Genomic DNA, 27,897 nt, shown 5'->3' with positions numbered 1-27,897 from the left:
AGGGAATATGAGCCATGCATACAGGAGGGGGAATGAGCCATGCATACAGGGGGGAATATGAGCCATGCATACAGGGGGCGGAATGTTATGATCCGGTGACTTTGGAGCCGCATGAAACTTTCTCTGGAGTAGGTGGAAACTGTACTGACCGCAAAACCTGAACTAACACCGCAACTAGAAGTAGCCGTGGGGTGTGCCTAACAAACCCTAGACACCTCGACACAGCCGGAGGACTAAATACCCCTATAGATGGAAATAGGAATACTACCTTGCCTCAGAGTAGAACCCCAAAGGATAGGCAGCCCCCCACGAATATTGACTGTGAGTAGGAGAGGAAAGATACACGCAGGCAGAAAACAAGATTCAGCAAAAGAGGCCACTCTAGCTAAATAGGGAAAGATAGGACAGAATACTAAGCGGTCAGTATTAAAACCCTTCCAAAAATATCCACAGCAGATAATACAAAAAGTTCCACAATCTAACTAAAGACATGGAATGTATATCTGCCCCTCCAGAGAATCCAACAAGACTGAGAAAATACTGACACAATCTAAGCTGGACAAAAAAACACTGAATAGCACAGAATTATTAAGCACACAGCATGTGTGCCACAAAAACAAAACCAGACACTTATCTTTGCTGATTTGGCAGAAGGCAGATAGAACTAAACCAGGACCAAAACCTCCCAACAACCATGGACAACTGGCAAGGACTAATGAATCCTGCAAGCCTAAATACCCCAGTCAGAACTGCAATCAGCAGATACACCTGACCAGGACTGCAACTCAGGGACAACTGCATTACCACCTACAACCACCGGAGGGAGCCCAAAAGCAGAATTCACAACAGTACCCCCCTCCCCCCTTGAGGAGGGGTCACCGAACCCTCACCAGAGCCCCCAGGCCGATCAGGACGAGCCAGATGAAAAGCATGAACCAAATCAGCAGCATGGACATCAGAGGCAAAAACCCAAGAATTATCCTCCTGGCCATAACCCTTCCATTTGACAAGATACTGAAGCCTCCGCCTTGAAAAACGAGAATCCAAAATCTTCTCAACCACATACTCCAACTCCCCATCAACCAACACAGGGGCCGGAGGATCAACAGAGGGAACAACGGGTACCACATATTTCCGCAATAAAGATCTATGGAAGACATTATGGATAGCAAAAGAGGCCGGAAGCGCCAATCGAAAAGACACCGGATTAATAATCCCAGAAATCCTATAAGGACCAATAAACCGAGGCTTAAACTTAGGAGAAGAAACCTTCATAGGAACATGACGGGAAGACAACCAGACCAGATCCCCAACCCGAAGCCGGGAACCAACACACCGATGACGGTTAGCAAAACGTTGAGCCTCCTCCTGAGACAACACCAAATTGTCAACCACCTGAGCCCAAATCTGCTGCAACCTGTCAACCACAGAATCCACACCAGGACAGTCAGAAGGCTCAACCTGCCCAGAAGAAAAACGAGGATGAAAACCAAAATTACAAAAAAAAGGCGAAACCAAAGTAGCCGAACTAGCCCGATTATTAAGGGCAAACTCGGCCAATGGCAAAAAGGCCACCCAATCATCCTGATCAGCAGACACAAAGCATCTCAAATAAGTCTCCAAGGTCTGATTAGTTCGCTCGGTTTGGCCATTTGTCTGAGGATGAAATGCAGAGGAAAAAGATGAATCAATGCCCAGCCTAGCACAAAAGGCCCGCCAAAACCTAGAAACAAACTGGGAACCTCTGTCAGACACAATATTCTCTGGAATACCATGCAAACGAACCACATGCTGAAAAAACAACGAAACCAAATCTGAAGAGGAAGGCAATTTAGGCAAAGGCACCAAATGAACCATCTTAGAGAACCGGTCACAGACAACCCAGATAACCGAAATCCTCTGGGAAACCGGAAGATCAGAAATAAAATCCATAGAAATATGCGTCCAGGGCCTCTCAGGGACCGGCAATGGCAAAAGCAACCCACTAGCACGGGAACAACAAGGCTTGGCCGCGCACAAGTCCCACAGGACTGCACAAAGGAACACACATCACGTGATAAAGAAGGCCACCAAAAGGACCTACCAACCAAGTCTCTGGTACCAAAAATACCAGGATGACCAGCCAGCACAGAACAGTGAACCTCGGAAATCACTCTACTAGTTCATTTGTCAGGAACAAACAGTTTCCCCACCGGACAGCGGTCAGGTCTGTCAGCCTGAAACTCCTGAAGAACCCGTCGTAAATCAGGGGAAATGGCAGAAAGGACCACCCCTTCTTTCAGAATGCCGATTGGCTCAAGAACCTCAGGAGAATCAGGCGAAAAACTCCTAGAAAGGGCATCAGCCTTAATATTCTTAGAACCCGGAAGATACGAGACCACAAAATCAAAACGGGAAAAAAACAAGGACCATCGAGCCTGTCTAGGATTCAACCGTTTGGCAGACTCGAGGTAAATCAGATTCTTATGATCGGTCAAGACCACAATACGGTGCTTAGCTCCCTCAAGCCAATGTCGCCACTCCTCAAATGCCCACTTCATAGCCAACAACTCCCGATTGCCGACATCATAATTGCGTTCAGCCGGCGAAAATTTACAGGAAAAGAAGGCACACGTTTTCATCAAGGAACCAACAGGATCCCTCTGAGACAAAACAGCCCCTGCCTTAATCTCAGAAGCGTCAATCTCAATCTGAAACGGAAGAGAAACATCCGGTTGGCGCAACACCGGAGCAGAAGTAAATCGACGTTTAAGCTCCTGAAAAGCAGAAACAGCCGCAGAGGACCAATTCGACACATCAGCGCCTTTCTTTGTCAAATCGATCAAGGGTTTAACCACGCTGGAAAAGTTAGCAATGAAACGGCGATAAAAATTTGCAAAACCCAAAAATTTCTGAAGGCTCTTTACGGACGTGGGTTGAATCCAATCATGAATGGCCTGAACCTTAACCGGATCCATCTCAATAGATGAAGGAGAAAAAATAAAACCCAAAAAAGAAACCTTCTGCACCCCAAAGAGACACTTAGACCCCTTCACAAACAAAGCATTGTCACGAAGAATCTGAAATACCCTCCTGACCTGTTCCACATGAGACTCCCAATCATCAGAAAAAATCAAAATATCGTCCAGATATACAATCAAGAATTTATCAATATAAGTCCGGAAGATATCATGCATGAAAGATTGAAAAACAGATGGAGCATTAGTGAGCCCGAACGGCATCACAAGGTATTCAAAATGGCCTTCGGGCGTATTGAACGCAGCTTTCCATTCATCACCCTGCTTAGTACGAACAAGATTATACGCCCCCGAAGGTCAATCTTCGTAAAACAACTAGCCCCCTTAATCCTAGCAAACAAATTGGAAAGCAAAGGTAAAGGGTATTGAAACTTGACCGTGATCTTATTCAAGAGGTGATAATCAATACAGGGTCTCAAGGAGCCATCCTTCTTAGCAACAAAAAAAAATCCCGCTCCCATTGGTGAAGAAGATGGCCGAATATGCCCTTTCTCCAAAGACTCCTTAACATAACTCCACATAGCGGTATGTTCAGGCACAGACAGGTTGAAGAGTCGGCCCTTAGGAAACTTACAGCCTGGAATCAAATCAATAGCACAATCACAGTCCCTGTGCGGTGGAAGAGAACTGGACTTGGGCTCATCGAATACATCCTGAAAATCAGACAAAAGCTCTGGAATTTCGGAAGAGGAAGAAGAGGAGATGGACATTAAAGGAACATCATTATGAACCCCCTGACAGCCCCAACTAGTCACAGACATAGACTTCCAATCCAACACAGGATTATGTACCTGCAACCAGGGAAAACCTAGCACGATAGCGTCATGTAAATTATGCAACACCAGAAATTGACAATCTTCCTGATGGGCTGGCGCCATACGCATGGTCACCTGTGTCCAAAACTGGGGTTTATTTTTAGCCAAAGGTGTAGCATCAATGCCCCTTAGAGGAATAAGGTTCTGCAAAGGCTGCAAGGGAAAACCACAACGCCTGGCAAACTCAAAGTCCATTAAGTTCAAAGCGGCGCCTGAATCCACAAACGCCATGACAGAAAATGATGACAATGAACAGATCAAGGACACAGATAACAGAAATTTAGGTTGTACAGTACTGATGGTAAATGAACTAGCGATCCTCTTTGTCCGCTTAGGGCAGGCTGAAATGACATGAGAAGCATCGCCACAATAATAACACAACCTATTCTGACGTCTGAATCCTTGTCGTTCTGTTCTAGACAGAATCCTATCACACTGCATTGGCTCAGGACTCTGCTCTGAGGACAACGACACAGCGCGCACAGTTCTGTGCTCCCGCAAGCGCCGATCAATCTGAATGGCCAGAGACATAGAATCACTCAGACCGACAGGCGTGGGAAACCCCACCATAACATCTTTAACGGATTCAGAAAGACCCTTTCTGAAAATTGCCGCCAAAGCATCATCATTCCATTTAGTCAACACAGACCATTTTCTAAATTTCTGACAGTATAATTCTGCCGCCTCTTGACCCTGAGACAGGGCCAACAAGGTCTTCTCCGCTTGATCCACAGAATTAGGTTCATCATATAATAGTCCTAAAGCCTGAAAAAAGGAATCTACATTAAGCAAAGCCGGATTCCCAGATTCCAGGGAAAATGCCCAATCCTGTGGATCGCCACGCAGCAGGGAAATAACGATTTTAACCTGCTGAATGGAATCACCAGAGGATCGAGGTCTCAAAGCAAAAAACAGTTTACAGTTGTTTATGAAACTCAAAAATTTGGACCGGTCACCAAAAAACAATTCAGGAGTAGGAATCTTCGGCTCTAAAACAGGAGTCTGAACAATATAATCAGAAATTCCCTGTACCCTAGCAGCAAGCTGGTCTAAACGAGAAGCTAATTCCTGAACATCCATGCTAACACAAGACTCCTCAGCCACCCAGAGAAATAGAGGGAAGAAAAGGCCAAGCAAACTGCAGAAGAGAAAAAAAAAAAATGACTGGACACCTTTCTTCCCTTCTTCTGAGATGCATTTAACTCATTATTGGCCAGTTGTACTGTTATGATCCGGTGACTTTGGAGCCGCATGAAACTTTCTCTGGAGTAGGTGGAAATTGTACTGACCGCAAAACCTGAACTAACGCCGCAACTAGAAGTAGCCGTGGGGTGTGCCTAACAAATCCTAGACACCTCGACACAGCCGGAGGACTAAATACCCCTATAGATGGAAATAGGAATACTACCTTGCCTCAGAGTAGAACCCCAAAGGATAGGCAGCCCCCCACGAATATTGACTGTGAGTAGGAGAGGAAAGACACATGCAGGCAGAAAACAGGATTCAGCAAAAGAGGCCACTCTAGCTAAATAGGGAAAGATAGGACAGAATACTAAGCGGTCAGTATTAAAACCCTTCCAAAAATATCCACAGCAGATAATACAAAAAGTTCCACAATCTAACTAAAGACATGGAATGTATATCTGCCCCTCCAGAGAATCCAACAAGACTGAGAAAATACTGACACAATCTAAGCTGGACAAAAAAACACTGAATAGCACAGAATTATTAAGCACACAGCATGTGTGCCACAAAAACAAAACCAGACACTTATCTTTGCTGATTTGGCAGAAGGCAGATAGAACTAAATCAGGACCAAAACCTCCCAACAACCATGGACAACTGGCAAGGACTAATGAATCCTGCAAGCCTAAATACCCCAGTCAGAACTGCAATCAGCAGATACACCTGACCAGGACTGCAACTCAGGGACAACTGCATTACCACCTACAACCACCGGAGGGAGCCCAAAAGCAGAATTCACAACAGGGGACTATGAGCCATGCATACAGGGGGGGGATATGAGCCATGCATACAGGGGGAATATGAGCCAAGCATACAGGGGGGGGAATATGAGCCATGCATACAGGAGGGGGGAATATGAGCCATGCATATGGGGGGAATATGAGCCAGGCATACAGGAGGGGGAATATGAGCCACGCATACAGGAGGGGGGATATGAGCCATGCATACAGGGGGAATATGAGCCATGCATACAGGAGGGGGAATATGAGCCATGCATACAGGAGGGGGGGATATGAGCCATGCATATGGGATGGGAGATGAGCCATGCATAAAGGAGGGGGGTCATTATACAATATTGAGCATCATGTGGGATCATTATACAGTATGGAGAACTTTGTGTGGCCATTATACAGTATTGAGCATCATGTGTGGTCATTATACAGTATGGAGCATCATGTGTGGCCGTTATACAGTATGGAGCATCGTGTGGCCAATGGCCATTATACAGTATGGAGAATCATGTGTGGCCATTATACAGTAGGGAGCATCATGTGTGGCCATTATACAGTATTGAGCATCATGTGGGATCATTATACAGTATGGAGAACTGTGTGTGGCCGTTATACACTATGGAGCACTATGTGTGGCAATTATACAGTATGGAGCACTGTGTGGCCATTATACAGTATGGAGCACTGTGTGGCCATTATACATTATGGAGCATCATGTGTGGCCATTATACACTATGGAGCATCATGTGTGGCCATTATACACTATGGAGCATCATGAGTGGCCATTATACAGTATGGAGCATCATGTGTGGCCGTTATACAGTATGGAGCACTGTGTGGCCATATTTTTTTGTTTATAATTATTGTATATAAAACAGTGTGATCAGCAGTGCTAAATGGCTGTGGTTGGGACGTGGATATGGGTGTGACTAGTTGTGAAATGGGTGTGGTCAGAGGCGTGGCCTAAAATTTGCCACGGCGCACTACGCGAGCCGCAAACTTTATACCTCCTTCAAAAGTTGGGAGGTATGGTACCGCATTTGCCAGATCATGGCAAGTGCTGCAAATCCCATAGGGAATGAATGAGGCCGAACCCAGTGTTGCCGTAAGTGATCCGTTACACGGCACATGCAGAAAAACTGCCGGATCTGCTGCAAAAGGCGACATTCACATCAGCGATTCTTGCCAAAGTCACTGCCGATAGTGTCATACTCACCAAAGGGGGAGGCAGCACTAAAAGTGCCTAGGGCAGCAGAAACTCTAAATACGGCCCTGTAAACCAGGTATTGGTACTTTTGGCAGTGTGGACAGGTGCCAAGTCCTGCTGGAGAATGAAATTTTAATCTCCAAGAAGCTTGTTGGTAGAGGGAAGCATGAAATGCTCTAAAATTTCCTGGGAGACGGCTGTGCTGACTTTGGTCTTGGTAAAACACAGTGGACCTACACCAGCAGATGATATGGCTCCCCAAACCATCACTAATTGTGGAAACTTCACACTAGACCTCAAGCAGCTTGGATTGTGTGCCTCTCCACTCTTCCTCCAGACTCTTTATTTACTGAGATAATGACTTTTGGATTTTCATTGGCTGTTAGCCATAATCATCAACATTAACATAAATAAATACTTGAAATAGATCACTGTGTTGAGACTGACCTTAGCAATGATGTACAACTTGTGGGACAGAGGAGAGACTTTGGGGATAAGGGAATACTCTAATTTTACCCCATTATGGCAAAATCAGCGACTGGTGACAAATTTACTGGTTTCTGAGGTTGGGATCAAGGGGAATTCAGACTTTAGAACAGTCAGTAGGAAATGGAACACTTAAAAGCTTTAAGGGTATGTGCACATGTTGCAGATTCCATTGCAGATTTTTCCATGCGAATTCTGCAGAATCCGCAGGTAAAACGCCCTGCATTTTACCTGCGGATTTTGTGTGGAATTCGCCTGCATTTTTACACCTTCGGATTCCTATTATGGAATAGGTGTAAAACGCTGTGGATTCCGCACAAAGAATTGACATGCTACGGAAAATAAACCGCTGCATTTCTGCTGGAATTTTCCGCAGCACGTGCACTGCGGATTTTGTTTTCCAAAGGTTTATATGGTATTGTACACCGCATGGAAGACTGCTGTGGATCCGCAGGGCCGGATCCGCAGCCAAATCTGCAACGTGCACATACCCTAACAAACTACAGAAAGAGTTTGGATTGCCTCACGGCCTCTTCTTTCGATACCTACAACTTATGCATGCCTATCTAACTTAGTTTAGCGCTGCGGCACAGGATATACTGAAAAAGTATTTACTACTCAATAGCAGCGGCAAAATACACGACCGCCTTAATTTCAAACATCTATCATAAACTCTCTCAGTCTCGCATTGGGAGACCATCCCGACAGCTACATTAAAAGATGAAGCAGATGTGACGCTGATTACGGAAGTTTTAAATCCACAATGGCTGTAGGTCTTTTGCGAACATTGTATCAAGCTCGCAAACTTATTGCACAACATTGAACAGACACTCAACCACCGACAGTTAATGAGTTAATAAATAAGCAAAACAATATTATTTGGTTGGAAATTTGACAACACCTGAGGATCCTGGATGAATGTTCCAGGCCTACCATCTGGAGTACTCCTGAGAGGACACATGGCAATTTCTGGCTTCATGAACACTTGTAGTATCATCAATCCAGGTGAAATTATATAAGAAGGGCAAGTACACATGTAAACTACAGTAATTATGATAACTGAATGGCAGATATTCTAATGTATACACATCATAAAAAAATAATAGTATGAATACAGATTTATCTGGAGTGTTATCGGGGAGGGGGGTTGTATTAGTTTGAATGAAAAAAAAAATCGAATCCTTGGAAGATGACAACTTTATTGTATTTTATGTACAACAATAACATCTAATGATACCATGTAACATTGAAAATATCTTTGTTCTACTGATGTCTCTTTGTAAAAACTATTGTGTAATTTTCTTAATAAAATGATCTAATAAAAAAAGTGTGTCTTATAGTCTAAGAAATATAGTAAGTTCTAAAGTAATTTCCCTCTCTCATTCAATAATACGTCCGTTAAATGTTTTTGTACAATTTGTCAATAACGTATATAGTTTGAATTATTTTTGATGGTCAACAAAATAATATTTTCCAGTAATTAATTTTTCACACTCTAGGTATGATAATGTCTTCTCCTCTGTATGGGATTTTGACTTCTCATTCCTCATGTTTGGTCCTGTTAAAATATAAACACTTCTATAAACCTCCCATGCTGGGTCAGTTCCAGCAGTGTCAGCACTTGCATTTCGGAGGTTCAGGTTTTTATGTCATATGAGCCCTGCATCCAATTAGTGGTGGCTTCACTGTTCTCATCTTCAAACAAATCGAACAATAAGAGGAAGTCAAAGAGAAGTCACAGCACTGGCTTCCTGTTCATGTTCAATACGTCTGAGGGTGGGGACAGTGAAACTGAGGCTGATTGGACACAGGGCTCGTGTGATGCAACAACCTCATATTTGAGTCCCAAGAATGCAAGTGACGATACCACTGGAACAGCACCGGCACGGAAGGTGAATATGATTTTTTTTATTTTAACAAGGCCAAACATGATGACAATTCCTTTAAGAAAATACCATTTCCGTTTAAAACATTTCCCACATTAAAAACATGGAAAAGGCTTCTACGCTGTGTGGGTTCTCTGGTGGTGATCAAGAACCGACTTTCGGTTAAAACATTTCCCACATTCTGAACATGAAAAAGGCTTCTCCCCTGTGTGAGTTATTTGGTGCATAACAAGATGTGATTTCTGGTTAAAACATTTCCCACATTCTGAACATGAAAAAGGCTTCTCCCCTGTGTGAGTTATTTGGTGCTTAACAAGACTCCCTTTCTGTTTAAAACATTTCCCACATTCTGAACAGGAAAAAGGCTTCTGCCCTGTGTGAGTTATTTGGTGTATAACAAGACTCCCTTTCTGTTTAAAACATTTCCCACATTTTGAACAGGAAAAAGGCTTCTTCCCTGTGTGAGTTATTTGGTGCATAACAAGATGTGATTTCTGGGTAAAACATTTCCCACATTCTGAACATGAAAAAGGCTTCTGCCCTGTGTGAGTTATTTGGTGCATAACAAGACTCCCTTTCTGTTTAAAACATTTCTCACATTCTGAACAGGAAAAAGGCTTCTTCCCTGTGTGAGTTATTTGGTGCATAACAAGATGTGATTTCTGGGTAAAACATTTCCCACATTCTGAACATGAAAAAGGCTTCTCCCCTGTGTGAATTCTCTGGTGCTTAAGCAAATCTGATCTCTGGCTAAAACATTTCTCACATTCTGAACAGGAAAAAGGCTTCTGCCCTGTGTGAGTTATTTGGTGTATAACAAGACTCCCTTTCTGTTTAAAACATTTCCCACATTCTGAACATGAAAAAGGCTTCTCCCCTGTGTGAGTTATTTGGTGCATAACAAGATGTGATTTCAGGTTAAAACATTTCCCACATTCTGAACATGAAAAAGGCTTCTCCCCTGTGTGAATTCTCTGGTGCTTAAGCAAATCTGATCTCTGGCTAAAACATTTCTCACATTCTGAACAGGAAAAAGGCTTCTGCCCTGTGTGAGTTATTTGGTGTATAACAAGACTCCCTTTCTGTTTAAAACATTTCCCACATTCTGAACATGAAAAAGGCTTCTCCCCTGTGTGAGTTATTTGGTGCATAACAAGATGTGATTTCTGGTTAAAACATTTCCCACATTCTGAACATGAAAAAGGCTTCTCCCCTGTGTGAGTTATTTGGTGCTTAACAAGACTCCCTTTATGTTTAAAACATTTCCCACATTCTGAACAGGAAAAAGGCTTCTTCCCTGTGTGAGTTATTTGGTGCATAACAAGATGTGATTTCTGGGTAAAACATTTCCCACATTCTGAACAGGAAAAAGGCTTCTGTCCTGTGTGAGTTATTTGGTGTATAACAAGACTCCCTTTCTGTTTAAAACATTTCCCACATTCTGAACATGAAAAAGGCTTCTCCCCTGTGTGAGTTATTTGGTGCATAACAAGATGTGATTTCTGGTTAAAACATTTCCCACATTCTGAACATGAAAAAGGCTTCTCCCCTGTGTGAGTTATTTGGTGCTTAACAAGACTCCCTTTATGTTTAAAACATTTCCCACATTCTGAACAGGAAAAAGGCTTCTTCCCTGTGTGAGTTATTTGGTGCATAACAAGATGTGATTTCTGGGTAAAACATTTCCCACATTCTGAACATGAAAAAGGCTTCTCCCCTGTGTGAATTCTCTGGTGCTTAAGCAAATCTGATCTCTGGCTAAAACATTTCTCACATTCTGAACAGGAAACAGGCTTCTTCCCTGTGTGAGTTCGTTGGTGCATAACAAGATTTGATTTCTTGTTAAAACATTTCCCACATTCTGAACAGGAAAAAGGCTTCTCCCTTTTGTGGGTTCTTTGGTGTCTAACCAAATCTGATTTCTGGTTAAAACATTTCCCACATTTTGAACAAGAAAATCTGTTCTCTGCTGTGTGAATTGTTTGATGTTTAATAAAAGACTTTTCAAGGGGAATGCTATTTCCATATTCGGAAGATGAAATCGGCTTCTTTGGTTTAGGAACAGTTCGCTTTTTAAAGCTTATTTTGTGACTTTGATTTTCCTTAGTAGTTGGTAATGAATCAGAAGACAGGACTTGTTTCAAAAGATCAGATGACAGATCTTTGCCTGGAAGGGATGATGGTACATCTGGCATAATGACATTCACTTCAATTGTATCCTGTGTGATCTCAAGATCATCTGATTTATAAATTGAAGATGTCAGCGGCACCTCTGATCTCCTGGTACAGTAATCTGCTAAGAATAAAAAAATATTTTTCAATGAAATATCCTCAAACTTAATTTTTGAACATTTCTATTTAAACTGTCATTAATAATGGCAAGTTATGTAAAATATTTGAATTATTCACCGACAAAATGACAGTTGACAGTCTAATAGAAAACCTCATGGCATGAACCAGTGGAGTGTGGTGTTCAACTGTTTGTTCATTCTACCTCCCAAATATGGAATAAAAAGCCACCAAACAATGTTATGTAGACAAAATAATACCAATGAAAAGTTCTACTCATCTTACAAAAAACAAGTCCCCACTCAGGTCCATCAACTGTCAATGGAAAAACAGAGGTTTCTACATTAGTAGTGGCTTGAAAAGCAACATGGCTTCCATAAACCAATCTTGCAAAGTGCACTCTTCCAAAGTTACATCTCTCCCTCGCTTCGGAGCCTTGCAGTGTGCCCAAACCACATTTAGCATCCATGTATTTGGCATTACTATAGCGAGAAGAACTCACTTAATTTATGGTGCGTGTGTCTTCTGGAGCACAATCTGGGCACTATGTGTTGGGTAATAAAATGGTATATTTTTAATTTTTACTCTCCAACATCCACTGAACGCTAATTACCGGAAAGTGGATGTGGAGTCAAAATTGTCACTACTTCTATAGATTAATTCACAGAGGGCTATACTGTCCAAAATGGAGTCACTTTATGGGGATTTCTACTGCTCTGGTTTTCTGACATTGTCATATTAGGGAGTCTACAAATGCTGTGTCCCATCTTCTCTGGGATCTGCTAATATGACGTCTGCTTATTCATTCTGTAGGCGGCGCTGGTAATGGAGGAGACAACAGAACCAGAAGCTCTGGGGGGCACAGACTGTCGAGCCACCAAGTTTAAGGTGCCTGCAACCTGTGATAACATCTATTCTGGCGGGGGTACCATCCATTCTGGCAGTCTGGGTGTGCACGCTGTCCAGCTAGAGTAATTTGCACCCTACTTCAGCCAACTGGAAAGCACCGCACTCCACTGAAGCTTGAAGCATATTGCCGGAAGCTGCAAGATACAGGCTTGTTCTCCTCTGGTTCAGTCCTCTGTACTCAGCTCCCAGCTTGTGTATTTGTTTCTTGTTGTGACCCCAGCTTGTTTACTGACTACTCGTACCTTTGATTTTGTATTTTCTCTTCCCTCACGGTTGCAGTCAGACTACCTGACTATTCTTCTTGCCATCTCATACTACTGAAAAGCAAGTATCAATGTGGCCCAAACCTAGGGGTCTGTGTGTAAGTCCAGATGTAAAGGGGTTAAAGAAGTTAAAGGATGATGGGCAAAACTACGACTATATAACACACCTACTGAAATAATCAAGCTGAACAGTCTTTTTAAGTACAAAAAAGAAATGAGCAACTAACGGCAAAACCTCTTTGGGGTAATTAGAGTATGGGACTGTTAGCAATATAAACTATTGTAAAGGCCAATATTTTCTATCACATTAATTTCAACAAGAAATATACTTTTAAATAGAGCTATTTATAAGGTTGTGTGCGCACGTTGCGTATTTGCTTGCAGAAATTTCTGCAAGGTTTCTGCATCTCTTGGCAGAAAAATGCAGCTGATAATACGCGCGGTTTTTCTGCATTTTTGTGAATCCAAAGAGCTAAATAAAGATATATTAAAAAAAATAAAAAATAGTTGTGATGTCATTTCCTTGTTAAACCTCTTCAGCCTGATACCCTCATTAATATTAAATAAAGACAGACACACACCAGCCTATGTAGGAAAATTAATATAATTAACCTACATATGCTGTAACAAAAAAACAATTATCAGAAATCTGCGTGAAATGCTATATCTGTTTATATTTCAAAATATTTAAAAAAAATTGTGTGGGCTCCCACTTAATTTTCATAACCAGCAGACAGCAGCTGACAGCTGATATTAATATTCTGAGGAGCCAATAGCCAAAGGTTCGCAGGCTACGAGTATTAATATCAGCTCACAGCTGTTTGCTTAGCCTTTAGTGGCTAGTTTACAGGGAAACCCCAGAAAAAAAAAATTGACAGGGTTCCCCCTATAAAATCAAACCAGCAAAGGCTAAACAGACAGCTGTGGGCTGATATTAATAGCCTGGGAAGGGGCCATGGATATTGGCATCCCCCCAGGCTAGAAACAACAACTCTCAGCCACCCCAGAAATGCTGCATCTTATAGATGCGCCAATTCTGGCACTTAGCCTCGCTCTTCCCACTTGCCCTGTAGCAGTGGCAAGTGGAGTAGACAGTTGTGGGGTTGATGTCACATTTGTATTATCAGGTGACATCAAGCCCACAGGTTAGTAATGGAGAGGCATCTATAAGACACCTCTCCATTACTAACCATAGTGATTTTGTATAAAACACAGACACCCAGAATAAAGTCCTTTATTTGAAATAATCACATAGACTCCTTTATTGAATCAAAATTTACCATTCTTACTGAACGCCTAATCTCCGAACTCCCTTGTCTCCTGCAAACTATCAAAAAATGATAAACCAACATATAATACTATCCTGTCCACCGTAGTCCATTTAATACCGAGTGTCCCACAGCGATCTCACGTGTAGAACAGTCACATCAGGAGATGTGACTGCTCTACCCGGCCTCTGGCGATACACTGCGGGAATAATTACCTCCTGTCAGTGTATCACTGCGCTGCCGTGAGAGTTTACCGGAGTTCATCAACTCCGATGCACTCATTTACGGCACTACCGCTATGTGAGAACTTTCCCACGCAGCGATGCCTTAAGTGAGAGCACCGGAGCTGATCAGCTGATTAACTGATTAACTCCAGTGAACTCTCACCGCAGCTCAGTGATATACTGCGGGAGCGATTACCTCCTGTCAAAAGACGTAGCCGGATGGGAGTAGTAGTCCCATCAGATGACGCATGGGTATACACGTCGCATGAGTACACACACAGACACACATGCACATATTCTCCACCCACACACAGACACACGCACATATTCTCCGCCCACACAGAGACACACGCACATATTCTCCGCCCACACACAGAGACATGCGCACATATTCTCTGCCCACACACTCTTCCTCCTTCTGACATTAATTCTCTTTGACAATTAGCTGCGTTTTTGGCAGCAAATCCACAAACCTTTTTACACCTGCGATTTTGCTGCAGATTTGACTGACTCAATTAAAGTCAATGAGTCAAAAATGCTGCAGAAACGCAAAAAGAATTGACATGCTGCAGAAAATAAAAGCTGCAAATCCGAACAGAAATTTACTGATAATGTGTAGAACACTTCAGGATTGTCATTGAATTACTTTGCTTTAGTATTCCATCGCGTTTTTTGGAGCATTAACACACGTAAAAAAAAAACCCCAGCAAAAACGCATTGTGTGCTACAGCCTAAGGCCAGCGTCACACTAGAGAGTTTTACAGACGTAAGAGAGGCGGAAAAACAACGCATTGCACACGGACCGATTCTCTATGGGGCAGCTCCTATCTGCCGTATATTTCTCGGCCGTATTTAACGGGCTGAGAAAATCACAGCATGCTGCGTTTGTCAGCGTATTGCGCAAAAAATCCGCCAATGAAAGTCTATGGGGGTGAGAAAAATACGGATTACACACTGACCATATGTGTGACTTGCGAGAAATACGCACCAGTGTCCTATAGAAAAGCCGGCAATTCAGTGCGGTGTACAGTAAAATCACACTGACAGGTTAGAATAGATAGAATAAATGTCTACACATAGTAAAGGAAGGTGTGTGTGTGTGTGTGTGTGTGTGTATATATATTATACACATACTCCATATTATCTAATATATAAAGGGGTGTGTGTGTGTGTGTGTGTGTGTGTGTGTGTGTGTGTGTGTATGTGTGTATGTATGTCCGGGATTGGCATCTGCACCGTCGCAGCTACAGCCACAAAATTTTGCAGTCACACGTCTGGACCCCGAGAGCGTCATAGGCTATGTTGTGAGGCAAAATTTTAACCCCGCGCGTTCCAATTCACCAAACAATTTTGCCCCTATCTACATAATGGGGAAAAAGTGAAAGGAAAAGTGTTGGAGGCAAATTGACAGATGCCAGATGTGAACAAGGGGGACTTAAAGAATGAGAGCGATGGTGCCAAAGAGTATATACCGTAATAAAGAAAGGCAAAGAGCACAACTGTAAACCAAATAACAGGGAGGTGCCAAGAGGCCGGTAGTAAAAGCTACATGTGCACGGAAGAAAAACAGACACTACCGTAAAGCCTGCACACTACACCAATTTTTAACAATATATGAAATTTTTATTGGGTACACCAAAACAGCAAAAAACACATAAAACATAAGTAAAAACAGAACAATCGCACTCATAGGAACCCCTTAAGGCACTATATCTATATTCTATATGATTAATAAAATGATGACGATAAATACCACAAATATATCAATACAAATATACCATAGTCCCCACAAACATATGGAGCAATACAAATGTGCCTAAAATGACAAATGGGAGGGACCGCCTATAGAGAACATGAAATGTACATGAACCTATGCCACCGCTAATTTTGTGGCTAATATAAATCCTGCTCGGACCAGTGTGCAACCATAACAAAATAAAGTAGAAATGGCCACGGTCTCAAATAGAGCCATAAGCAAACCACCATGGCCCATAAAAGACAGGTAATAGGATGGCTGTGAATCACAGATCCATCATATGTGCAAATAAGATAGCACCAAACTAAATATATAAGCCATGATGGAAATCACAAACGGACCAGGATAAAGGAGGATACCAACCAGAGGGGGGCCCAGATGAAAAATTGGAGCAGGGTGCAACCCAACGCGTATCGCTGTAACCCGTACGGCTTCGTCAGGGGAAGATGGATTCAAATGAGCGCAGCACATATAAATACCTGCTCGCTGATAGGTGCATCGGGCGCTGATGTGAAACACAGGTGTGCAGGAGAGGCACACATACCGGAGCCGGAAATGAGCTGGATGAAGCAACGTAAGACCGCGCATGGGCACAAAAGTACAGCCCAACAGCGCCTGCGTGAGAAGAACAAAAGAGTAGGCGGCCAACGTACAGACAGCGGCGCTGGTCCGCACACGCGCACAAGATCATGGAGCCACAGCGCCTGCGTAAAAAGATCAAGGCATGAAATTACGCCAGGCCAATGAGGCCATAGTGCAAAAAGTACATGCACAGGAGGCCCACCTAGCCAATCTGTTCTAATATAGAAGTGCGCCCGATCAAAATAGAACTGTAGTGCCATAGTCACAAATGACAAATGAGAGCAGACACAAGCCGATCAGCATAGGATCAGCCCAGGGACCTAGAAGCACCAGTGCAAAGAAATAAAAAGAAAAAGAAAAGAAGGGAAAATACTGTACGACGGGCCCGATGAGAATAACAGAAACATAATACACATAAATAAAGAAAACCTATTAAACTAAATAAACCGTGCACAAAACAAGACAAGGCGCCACAACACATAGGGGGATACTTACACAAACATATAAACATATATCCACACATACCCATGTAAACCAACATATATATATATATATATAATGTAACATAAGAAATACATAAAGACGAAAAAAGTATACTAATAAAGAAAAAGAAGGTAGAACCATAAACACCAGGGTCCATGGAAGAATATATGTATGCGTCAATACCCATAATGTGGCCATAGACACAATAGACAAACTTACAATAAGGAAAACAGAGGAAAGTGCAAAATTACACATATGTGTATACATAGCAGCAAGGCCCGAAACAGGCCCAAAATGACGTACCCAGAAAACCCACCAAAAGTAAGAAAATCAATAATCACGGGTCACATCAGGTCCAGAGGGGCGGCACATTAACAGTAATAATAAATAATTATCCAAAACAGGAGACATGGAACATGTCCAAAGGAAATAGCAAAGTGTACAGTCCGTAAAAAAGTACGACGATGACCAATGTAGATAAATATGCGCCTCCATAAAGTTCCAGAGAGACCGAAATCCAAGGATCTGTAGAGTAACGATATGTAATTTTTTACAGGTACAGTTTCAGAATGCCGGGATTTTATCGGGGCACTAAATTGCAATATGCACAATATTATCTTGACATATGCAATTTCCCCGTTATCAGTGACATTTTTGGACCTTCGGATTACTAAGGAGAATGGATCACTTGTTACGAGCCTGTTTCGAAAACCTACGGCTACGAATTCCCTCTTGGAGTATTGTAGTTTTCATCCAGCACATACCAAGAGAGGGGTGCCTACCGGACAATTCCTACGGGTAAGACGAAATTGCACTGAGGACAAAGATTTTCGTTTAGAGGCACGGCAACTTACTTCACGACTTAAGGATAGAAGCTATCCAAGGCGGTGTATTTCATCAGCCTATGAGCGGGCTAGGTCGCAAACCCAGGTATCCCTACTGACTGCTAGGACCAAGGTGACCAACACTAGGCCTCATTTTATTACTACTTTCAATTCCCATTGGTCACATGTAAGGGGGATTCTTCGCAGACATTGGGATATCTTGACGACCGACCTTCAGACCTCTAAAATTGTTAGTGAGACACCTCTGCTCACGGCGAGAAGGGCTCCTAACTTCAAGGACCTTCTCACCAAGAGCCATTACACGAGACAGACGAAGAGGCTTCAGCGGGGTGTGATCCTAAAGGGTTCTTTTGCGTGCGGTAGCTGCAATGTATGCCCTTACATGTGTGCTAACAGAGATTTTTTCGTTAATCCCAGGGATGGTACCAGATATACCTTGAAGAACTACATTAATTGTAAAAGCAGCTGTGTCATCTACGCCTTAATATGTCCATGTCACATGGTATACGTGGGACAGACATCCCAGGAACTTCAACGACGTATACAGAAGCATTTCTCAACCATTAATCTGGCATCTGTGGATCAAGCGAAGGGTAAATTGCTTACCTCGGTGGCATCCCATTATCTTACCCACCACTCTGGCAAAATCAACAACACACAAGTGGTTGGGTTAGAAAGGATACAACTGTCCAATAGGGGGGGATGCCCTAGGAAATTGCTTCTACGGTCGGAATCCCGCTGGATTTTCAATCTTAATTCAACAAGCCCAGGGGGTCTTAATGAGGAGCTTTTATTTACTGTTTTTTTGGGTGAATAGCTCTTTAATATATATATATATATATATATATATATATATATATATATATATATATATATATATATATATACACATATATATATATATATATATATATATATATATATATATATATATATATATATACACTCACTGGCCACTTTATTAGGTACACCTGTCCAACTTCTTGTTAACACTTAATTTCTAATCAGCCAATCACATGGCGGCAACTCAGTGCATTTAGGCATGTAGACATGGTCAAGACAATCTCCTGCAGTTCAAACCGAGCATCAGTATGGGGAAGAAAGGTGATTTGAGTGCCTTTGAACGTGGCATGGTTGTTGGTGCCAGAAGGGCTGGTCTGAGTATTTCAGAAACTGCTGATCTACTGGGATTTTCACGCACAACCATCTCTAGGGTTTACAGAGAATGGTCCGAAAAAGAAAAAAAATCCAGTGAGCGGCAGTTCTGTGGGCGGAAATGCCTTGTTGATGCCAGAGGTCAGAGGAGAATGGGCAGACTGGTTCGAGCTGATAGAAAGGCAACAGTGACTCAAATCGCCACCCGTTACAACCAAGGTAGGCCTAAGAGCATCTCTGAACGCACAGTGGGTCGAACTTTGAGGCAGATGGGCTACAGCAGCAGAAGACCACACCGGGTACCACTCCTTTCAGCTAAGAACAGGAAACTGAGGCTACAATTTGTACAAGCTCATCGAAATTGGACAGTAGAAGATTGGAAAAACGTTGCTTGGTCTGATGAGTCTCGATTTCTGCTGCGACATTCGGATGGTAGGGTCAGAATTTGGCGTAAACAACATGAAAGCATGGATCCATCCTGCCTTGTATGGAGCATCTTTGGGATGTGCAGCCGACAAATCTGCGGCAACTGTGTGATGCCATCATGTCAATATGGACCAAAATCTCTGAGGAATGCTTCCAGCACCTTGCTGAATCTATGCCACGAAGAATTGAGGCAGTTCTGAAGGCAAAAGGGGGTCCAACCCGTTACTAGCATGGTGTACCTAATAAACTGGCCGGTGAGTGTATATATAACTTTTTGTAGATCTGTTCCTTTGGGGTCATTAGCTGTTTTTGCCAATCATTTTATTATTAGTTTTTTGCTTTTCTCTTTTTTTTAGATGCTGCTTTTTCTTTTTCCACTCTTGGCATACTTCGCTATGCAGTCATCAAGTTTCTATACCATTGGCCTGGATACAAGATGTACCTCAAGTGTCCCTGTGATTGACTATAAATATTACAGATGTATTACATATCGTTACTCTACAGATCCTTGGATTTCGGTCTCTCTGGAACTTTATGGAGGCGCATATTTATCTACATTGGTCATCGTCGCACTTTTTTACGGACTGTACACTTTGCTATTTCCTTTGGACATGTTCCATGTCTCCTGTTTTGGATAATTATTTATTATTACTGTTAATGTGCCGCCCCTCTGGACCTGATGGGACCCGTGATTATTGATTTTCTTACTTTTGGTGGGTTTTCTGGGTACGTCATTTTGGGCCTGTTTCGGGCCTTGCTGCTATGTATACACATATGTGTAATTTTGCACTTTCCTCTGTTTTCCTTATTGTAAGTTTGTCTATTGTGTCTATGGCCACATTATGGGTATTGACGCATACATATATTCTTCCATGGACCCTGGTGTTTATGGTTCTACCTTCTTTTTCTTTATTAGTATACATTTTTCGTCTTTATGTATTTCTTATGTTACATTATATATATGTTGGTTTACATGGGTATGTGTGGATATATGTTTGTGTAAGTATCCCCCTATGTGTTGTGGCGCCTTGTCTTGTTTTGTGCATGGTTTATTTAGTTTAATAGGTTTTCTTTATTTATGTGTATTATGTTTCTGTTATTCTCATCGGGCCCGTCGTACAGTATTTGCCCTTCTTTTCTTTTTCTTTTTATTTCTTTGCACTGGTGCTTCTAGGTCCCTGGGCTGATCCTATGCTGATCGGCTTGTGTCTGCTCTCATTTGTCATTTGTGCCTATGGCACTACAGTTCTATTTTGATCGGGCGCACTTCTATATTAGAACAGATTGGCTAGGTGGGCCTCCTGTGCATGTACTTTTTGCACTATGGCCTCATTGGCCTGGCGTAATTTCATGCCTTGATCTTTTTACGCAGGCGCTGTGGCTCCATGATCTTGTGCGCGTGTGCGGACCAGCGCCGCTGTCTGTACTTTGGCCGCCTACTCTTTTGTTCTTCTCACGCAGTCGCTGTTGGGCTGTACTTTTGTGCCCATGCGCGGTCTTACGTTGCTTCATCCAGCTCATTTCCGGCTCCGGTATGTGTGCCTCTCCTGCACACCTGTGTTTCACATCAGCGCCCGATGCACCTATCAGCGAGCAGGTATTTATATGTGCTGCGCTCATTTGAATCCATCTTCCCCTGACGAAGCCGTACGGGTTATGGCGATACGCGTTGGGTTGCACCCTGCTCCAATTTTTCATCTGGGCCCCCCTCTGGTTGGTATCCTCCTTTATCCTGGTCCGTTTGTGATTTCCATCATGGCTTATATATTTAGTTCGGTGCTATCTTATTTGCACATATGATGGATCTGTGATTCACAGCCATCCTATTACCTGTCTTTTATGGGCCATGGTGGTTTGCTTATGGCTCTATTTGAGACCGTGGCCATTTCTACTTTATTTTGTTATGGTTGCACACTGGTCCGAGCAGGATTTATATTAGCCACAAAATTAGCGGTGGCATAGGTTCATGTACATTTCATGTTCTCTATAGGAGGTCCCTCCCATTTGTCATTTTAGGCACATTTGTATTGCTCCATATGTTTGTGGGGACTATTGTATATTTGTATTGATATATTTGTGGTATTTATCGTCATCATTTTATTAATCATATAGAATATAGATATAGTGCCTTAAGGGGTTCCTATGAGTGCGATTGTTCTGTTTTTACTTATGTTTTATGTGTTTTTTGCTGTTTTGGTGTACCCAATAAAAATTTCATATATTGTTAAAAATTGGTGTAGTGTGCAGGCTTTACGGTAGTGTCTGTTTTTCTTCCGTGCACAAAGAGTATATACCGTACAGTTGATAAGGTGGGGCCCCGACATGGGATACTCACCACACACGGGGATATGAACACACACACAAAATGCGCCACACACTACCACGTGCTTGAACACATATACCACCCTCAGCACACATTTCACCACACATACACCAACCTCGCCACATAAAAGTCGAAACACAAAAGTCGCCGCTCAAAACTCGCCATGCGCAAAACTTGCCACATGCAAAACTAGGCTCACGCAAAACTCGCCACACGTGCAAAACTCACCTCATGGAAAACTCGCCACATGCAAAACTTGCACACTCGGAAAAATTGCCACGTGCACAAAAGTTGCAACACATGCAAAAGTTGCCTCACACAAAACTTGCACATACTCAAAACGCACCACACATAAAACTCGCCACGCACAAAACTCGCCATGCGCAAAACTTGCTGCACACAACTTGCTACACTGACCTGTCACATGCAACTCGACACACAAAAAGTTGCTACACGCTTGTCGCAACACAAAACTCATCTCCCAAAAGTCGCTACATGCATGTCGCCACTCGCAACTCAACACACACAACTTGACACATGAAACTCGTCCTAAAACACACACAAGTCTGGTATTATCCTTCAAAAATAAAAATCTGATTAATAAGCAGACAAACTGCAAGAGCACCAAATGTACCATATAGGAAATACGGCAGCTGTCAGTCACATGACCTGTCTATTATGTGTATGTGTGAGCTAATATATACTGCCAGGGGGGAGGGCTTCTTGTTGGCTGGGGATTTATCAGGCTGCCAATTTAGCTTACAAATACTGAGGTAAAAATACTGAGCAAATAACGTGTGAACGCGGTCTAATACAGGAGGAGATGACATACAGATATATACTATATACAGGGGAAATGACACACAGATATATACTATATGCAGGAGAGATGACACACGTACAGTACAGACCAAAAGTTTGGACACACCTTCTCATTTAAAGATTTTTCTGTATTTTCAAGACTATGAAAATTGTAAATTCACACTGAAGGCATCAAAACTATGAATTAACACATGTGGAATTATATACTTAACAAAAAAGTGTGAAACAACTGAAAATATGTCTTATATTCTAGGTTTTTCAAAGTAGGTTATTCAAAGTAGCCACCTTTTGCTTTGATGACTGCTTTGCACACTCTTGGCATTCTCTTGATGAGCTTCAAGAGGTAGTCACTGGGAATGGTTTTCACTTCACAGGTGTGCCCTGTCAGGTTTAATAAGTGGGATTTCTTGCCTTATAAATGATGTTGGGACCATCAATTGTGTTGTGCAGAAGTCTGGTAGATACATAGCTGATAGTCCTACTGAATAGACTGTTAGCTGCTTTTTTCTTGCCACAATACAAATTCTAAGTAAAAAAAAAACGAGTGGCCATCATTACTTTAAGAAATGAAGGTCAGTCAGTCTGAAAAATTGGGAAAACTTTGAAAGTGTCCCCAAGTGCACTTGCAAAAACCATCAAGCGCTACAAAGAAACTGGCTCACATGAGGACCGCCCCAGGAAAGGAAGACCAAGAGTCAACTCTGCTTCTGAGGATAAGTTTATCCGAGTCACCAGCCTCAGAAATCTCAGGTTAACAGCAGCTCAGATTAGAGACCAGGTCAATGCCACACAGAGGTCTAGCAGCAGAAACATCTCTACAACAACTGTTAAGAGGAGACTTTGTGCAGCAGGCCTTCGTGGTAAAATAGCTGCTAGGAAACCACTGCTAAGGACAGGCAACAAGGAGGAGAGACTTGTTTGGGCTAAAGAACACAAGGAATGGACATTAGACCAGTGGAAAGCTGTGCTTTGGTCTGAGGAGTCCAAATTTGAGATCTTTGGTTCCAACCACCGTGTCTTTGTGCGACGCAGAAAAGGTGAACGGATGGACTCTACATGCCTGGTTGCCACCGTGAAGCATGGAGGAGGTGTGAGGGTGTGGGGGTGCTTTGCTGGTGACACTGTTGGGAATTTATTCAAAACTGAAGGCATACTAAACCAGCATGGCTACCACAGCATCTTGCAGCGGCATGCTATTCCATCCGGTTTGCGTTTAGTTGGACCATCATTTATTTTTCAACAGGACAATGACCCCAAACACACCTCCAGGGTGTGTAAGGGCTATTTGACCAAAAAGGAGAGTGATGGGGTGCTACGCCAGATGACCTGGCCTCCACAGTCACCAGACCTAAACCCAATCGAGATGGTTTGGGGTGAGCTGGACCGCAGAGGGAAAGCAAAATGGCCAACAAGTGCTAAGCATCTCTGGGAAGTCCTTCAAGATTGTTGGAAGACCATTCCTGGTGACTACCTCTTGAAACTCATCAAGAGAATGCCAAGAGTGTGCAAAGCAGTCATCAAAGCAAAAGGTGGCTACTTTGAAGAACCTAGAATATAAGACATATTTTCAGTTGTTTCACACTTTTTTGTTAAGTATATAATTACACGTGTTAATTCATAGTTTTGATGCCTTCAGTGTGAATGTACTATTTTCAAAGTCATGAAAATACAGAAAAATATTTAAATTTAGAAGGTGTGTCCAAACTTTTGGTCTGTACTGTATATCATGGCACAGGTGTAATGTATTTTATGTAGTTTATCACAATCTTCCTTGACGTTATTTGGTTTTAAAAGAAATTGAAAATTCAGTATAAAGGGAAACGCTGTTGTTACAGTACAGAAATTTACACTTGGCCTCACTGCACATTTAATGTTGTCGATCATAAAAGTGAAGTTCGGCCAGAAAGACTGGACCTGGTCTTGTATGGACCATACGAGCACATTCAGCAGCACAGAAGGAAAAGAGGTAGATTCATCCAATAAGATATCAGGGATCTAGGAAGCCAACAGCATCATTATCCTCCGCTTTCTCTTACAGGCCCATCATAGTATTTTTCTTCAAGAGATTTTCTAACTTATCAGCACATTCTATGTACGCTGTCATTTGGCTTTGCAGTTTACAGATCTGGGCAGGTTACGGTCAGTGTCTCCTAATTTCAGGGGGTAGGTGGATCCTCCAGGCTATATGTTCTATAGAAAAGGGCTTTTAATGCCCAAAGTCATTTGAACAGTTTTGGATGGAGGAGAATGTTGTGGTCTAGAGGCAAAATGGTGATCACACGATTGTGATACAGCCAGACTGTACCACTGATAAAGCAGCCACAGCCGGTGACTGAGAAGAATCTGTGACTTCTCTGCATTTAGTGTTTACTACTCACCTGGGTAGTCATATGTAGGAATCTCCTTACACCGCTCATCATCCCTCTCATATGACTCTTTGGTATTACTATGGGTCAGATCTTCACACTGAAACAAATATTGTAAAAGTCACAGACAGAAGGAGAAGTCACATCTATGATCAGCTCTAATCCTGCCATCTCCACCGTTCTCATTACACAAGTATAAACCGGATTACTTACCGGTAATTGTATTTTATGGAGTCCACGACAGCACCCACAGAGAGGAGATTTGCCCCCAGGAACAGGAAACCTACAGATAAAAAAGGGGCAGTCCCCCTCCCCTCCAGAATTGATTACAGAGTACAAGAGGAACCGCCAAAAAAAATTAGAACATCTTCATAAAAACCACTCAATATGTATAAACATATACCTCAATATACAGTGGCATGTAAACGTTTGGGCACCCATGGTCAAAATTACTGTTATTGTGAACAGTTAAGCAAGTTGAAGATTAAATGATCTCTAAAAGGCCTAAAAGGTAAAGATGACACATTTCCTTTGTATTTTAGGCAGAAAAAATAAAATATATTGTCTATGCAAAGGTTTGGGCACCCTTGGATATTTCTGTGCTAAAATAATTTTGACCAAGGTTTCAGACCTTAATTAGCCTGTTAGAGTTATGGCTTGTTTACTATCATCATTAGGAAAGGGCAGTTGATGCAAATTTCCCAGCTTTATAAAAACCTAGCCACCTCTAACCTTGTGCCAGAATACAACAGTCATGGGTTATTCTAAGCAGCTGCCTTGCACTCTGAAAATGAAAATGGTGGTGGTCCACAAAGCAGGAGAAGGCTATAAGAAGATAGTAAAGCTTTTTAAAGTTGTTCTTTTCTCAGTTTGAAATTAAATTAAGAAATGTCAGTTATCAGGAACAGTGGAGGTCCAGATAAGGTCAGGAAAAGCAAGCAAAATTTCAGTGAGAGCAGCTTGTAGGATTGCTAGAGAGGCAAATCAGAACCCCTTCTTGACTGCAAAAGACCCTCAGAAAGATTTACCAGACTCTGGAGTTGTGGTACATTGTTCTACTTTTCAGAGACATCTGTACAAATATGGCCTTCAGAAGAAAACCTCTCCAGCATCCTCGCTATAAAATTCAGCATCAGAAGTATGCAAAAGAACATCTAAACAAACCTGATGCATTTTGAAAACAAGTCTGTTGTGAATTTGGATTTTGGGCTCCCCCGGTGGCCGCTTGTGGAATTGGACTTGTCATCCTCTTTCCTGTTTCACCTGGTTCCATCAGTAGTGGGTGTCGCTATTTAAGCTCATTTCTCTGGTGGTTTCTTGCCGGTCAACAATGTTATCTGATGCCTCTCAGTGCTTGTTCCTGCTTCTGGACTACTACTAGATAAGTTGGACTTTTGTCCATGTTTTGTTTTGCCTATTTGTTCCAGTTCACAGCTGAAGTTTTGTTACTGTGTCTGGAAAGCTCTCGTTGATCAGGGATTGCTACTCTGGCGTTATGAGTTAATGCCAGAGTTTAAGGTAATCTCTGGATGGTGTTTTGTTAGTGTTTTTCTGCTGACCATGAAAGTATACTATCTGTCTTCTGCTATCTAGTAAGCGGACCTCAAATTTGCTAAGACTATTTTCCTGCTGCGTTTGTTGTTTCATCTGAACTCACCGTCATTATATGTGGGGGGCTACTGTCTTCTTTGGAATATTTCTCTAGAGGTGAGCCAGGTCTTATATTTCCCTCTGCTAGCTATTTAGGTCTTAGGCCAGAGCTGGGCATCTAGCTATAAATAGGAAATGCTACCTGGCTATTTCTAGTTGCGCGGCAGGCTTAGTTCATGGTCAGTATAGTTCCATCTTCCGAGAGCTTGTCCTTCTATAGGCTTGCTGTGATCTCTGCCTGCAGAGATCATGACAGTTTGACCGGCCACTAAAGTGTTAAAGACCCAGGTTGAGAAAGGAGAGTTATAAGAAGTCTGCTGGAATTTTTTTTTTTTTTTTTTTCCTCCAGTCTGCCTTGCTGCAGTCTTTTTTCTCTCTCTCCTCCTAATCTCTGTATGGCTCTGTGTGCACCTGACAATAATGGATCTCCAGAGTGTAACTGCGGGTTTGAATAATCTCATCACGAAAGTACAAAATTTACAAGATTTTGTGGTACATGCTCCGGTATCTGAGCCGAGAATTCCTTTGCCGGAGTTCTTCACAGGGAATAGAGCTAGCTTCCAGAATTTCCGAAATAATTGTAAGCTTTATTTGTCCCTGAAGTCTCGTTCAGCTGGAGACCCTGCTCAGCAGGTTAGGATTGTGATTTCCTTGCTCAGGGGTGACCCTCAAGATTGGGCCTTCTCATTGCCAGCAGGGGATCCTGCGTTACGCGATGTGGATGCGTTTTTTCTGGCCTTGGGCTTGCTTTATGAGGAACCTCATTTGGAACTTCAGGCAGAAAAAACTTTGATGGCACTATCTCAGGGGCAAGACGAAGCTGAAGTTTTCTGCCAAAAATTCCGTAAATGGTCTGTGCTTACTCAGTGGAATGAGTGCGCCTTGGCGGCAACTTTCAGAGAAGGTCTCTCTGATGCCGTTAAGGATGTTATGGTGGGGTTCCCTGTGCCTGCAGGTCTGAATGAGTCCATGACAATGGCTATTCAGATTGATAGGCGTCTGCGGGAGCGCAAACCGGTGCACCATCTGGCGGTGTCTATGGAAAAGACGCCAGAAAGTATGCAGTGTGATAGAATTCTGTCCAGGAGCGAGCGACAGAATTTTAGACGGAAGAATGGATTGTGTTTCTATTGTGGGGATTCTACTCAT

The 27,897-nt window shown here is 42.5% G+C and overlaps 1 protein-coding gene across 2 annotated transcripts in view; it reads right to left on the bottom strand.

The window, feature by feature from the left end:
• Positions 1 to 8,688: 8,688 nt before the first annotated feature.
• Positions 8,689 to 27,897, bottom strand: part of LOC143767931 (uncharacterized) — a 60,687-nt gene continuing 41,478 nt past the window's right edge. Inside the window, exons 7-8 of one of the 2 annotated variants that reach the window (XM_077256456.1) lie at positions 25,111 to 25,198; positions 8,689 to 11,683 (exon numbers count right to left, since the gene is read on the bottom strand). In XM_077256456.1, the coding sequence (XP_077112571.1) occupies positions 9,504 to 11,683; positions 25,111 to 25,198 (2,268 nt within the window). In that variant the 3' untranslated portion in view covers positions 8,689 to 9,503. The remainder of the gene's footprint in view (positions 11,684 to 25,110; positions 25,199 to 27,897) is intronic. The other variant, XM_077256457.1, reaches the window with a different exon arrangement.

This window comes from Ranitomeya variabilis, chromosome 4 (genome assembly GCF_051348905.1).
Source record: "Ranitomeya variabilis isolate aRanVar5 chromosome 4, aRanVar5.hap1, whole genome shotgun sequence".
In the NCBI taxonomy this organism is placed as follows: domain Eukaryota; kingdom Metazoa; phylum Chordata; class Amphibia; order Anura; family Dendrobatidae; genus Ranitomeya; species Ranitomeya variabilis.
The sequence above is the reverse complement of the archived record's forward strand: the minus strand, read 5'-3'. Positions and strand labels throughout refer to the sequence as shown.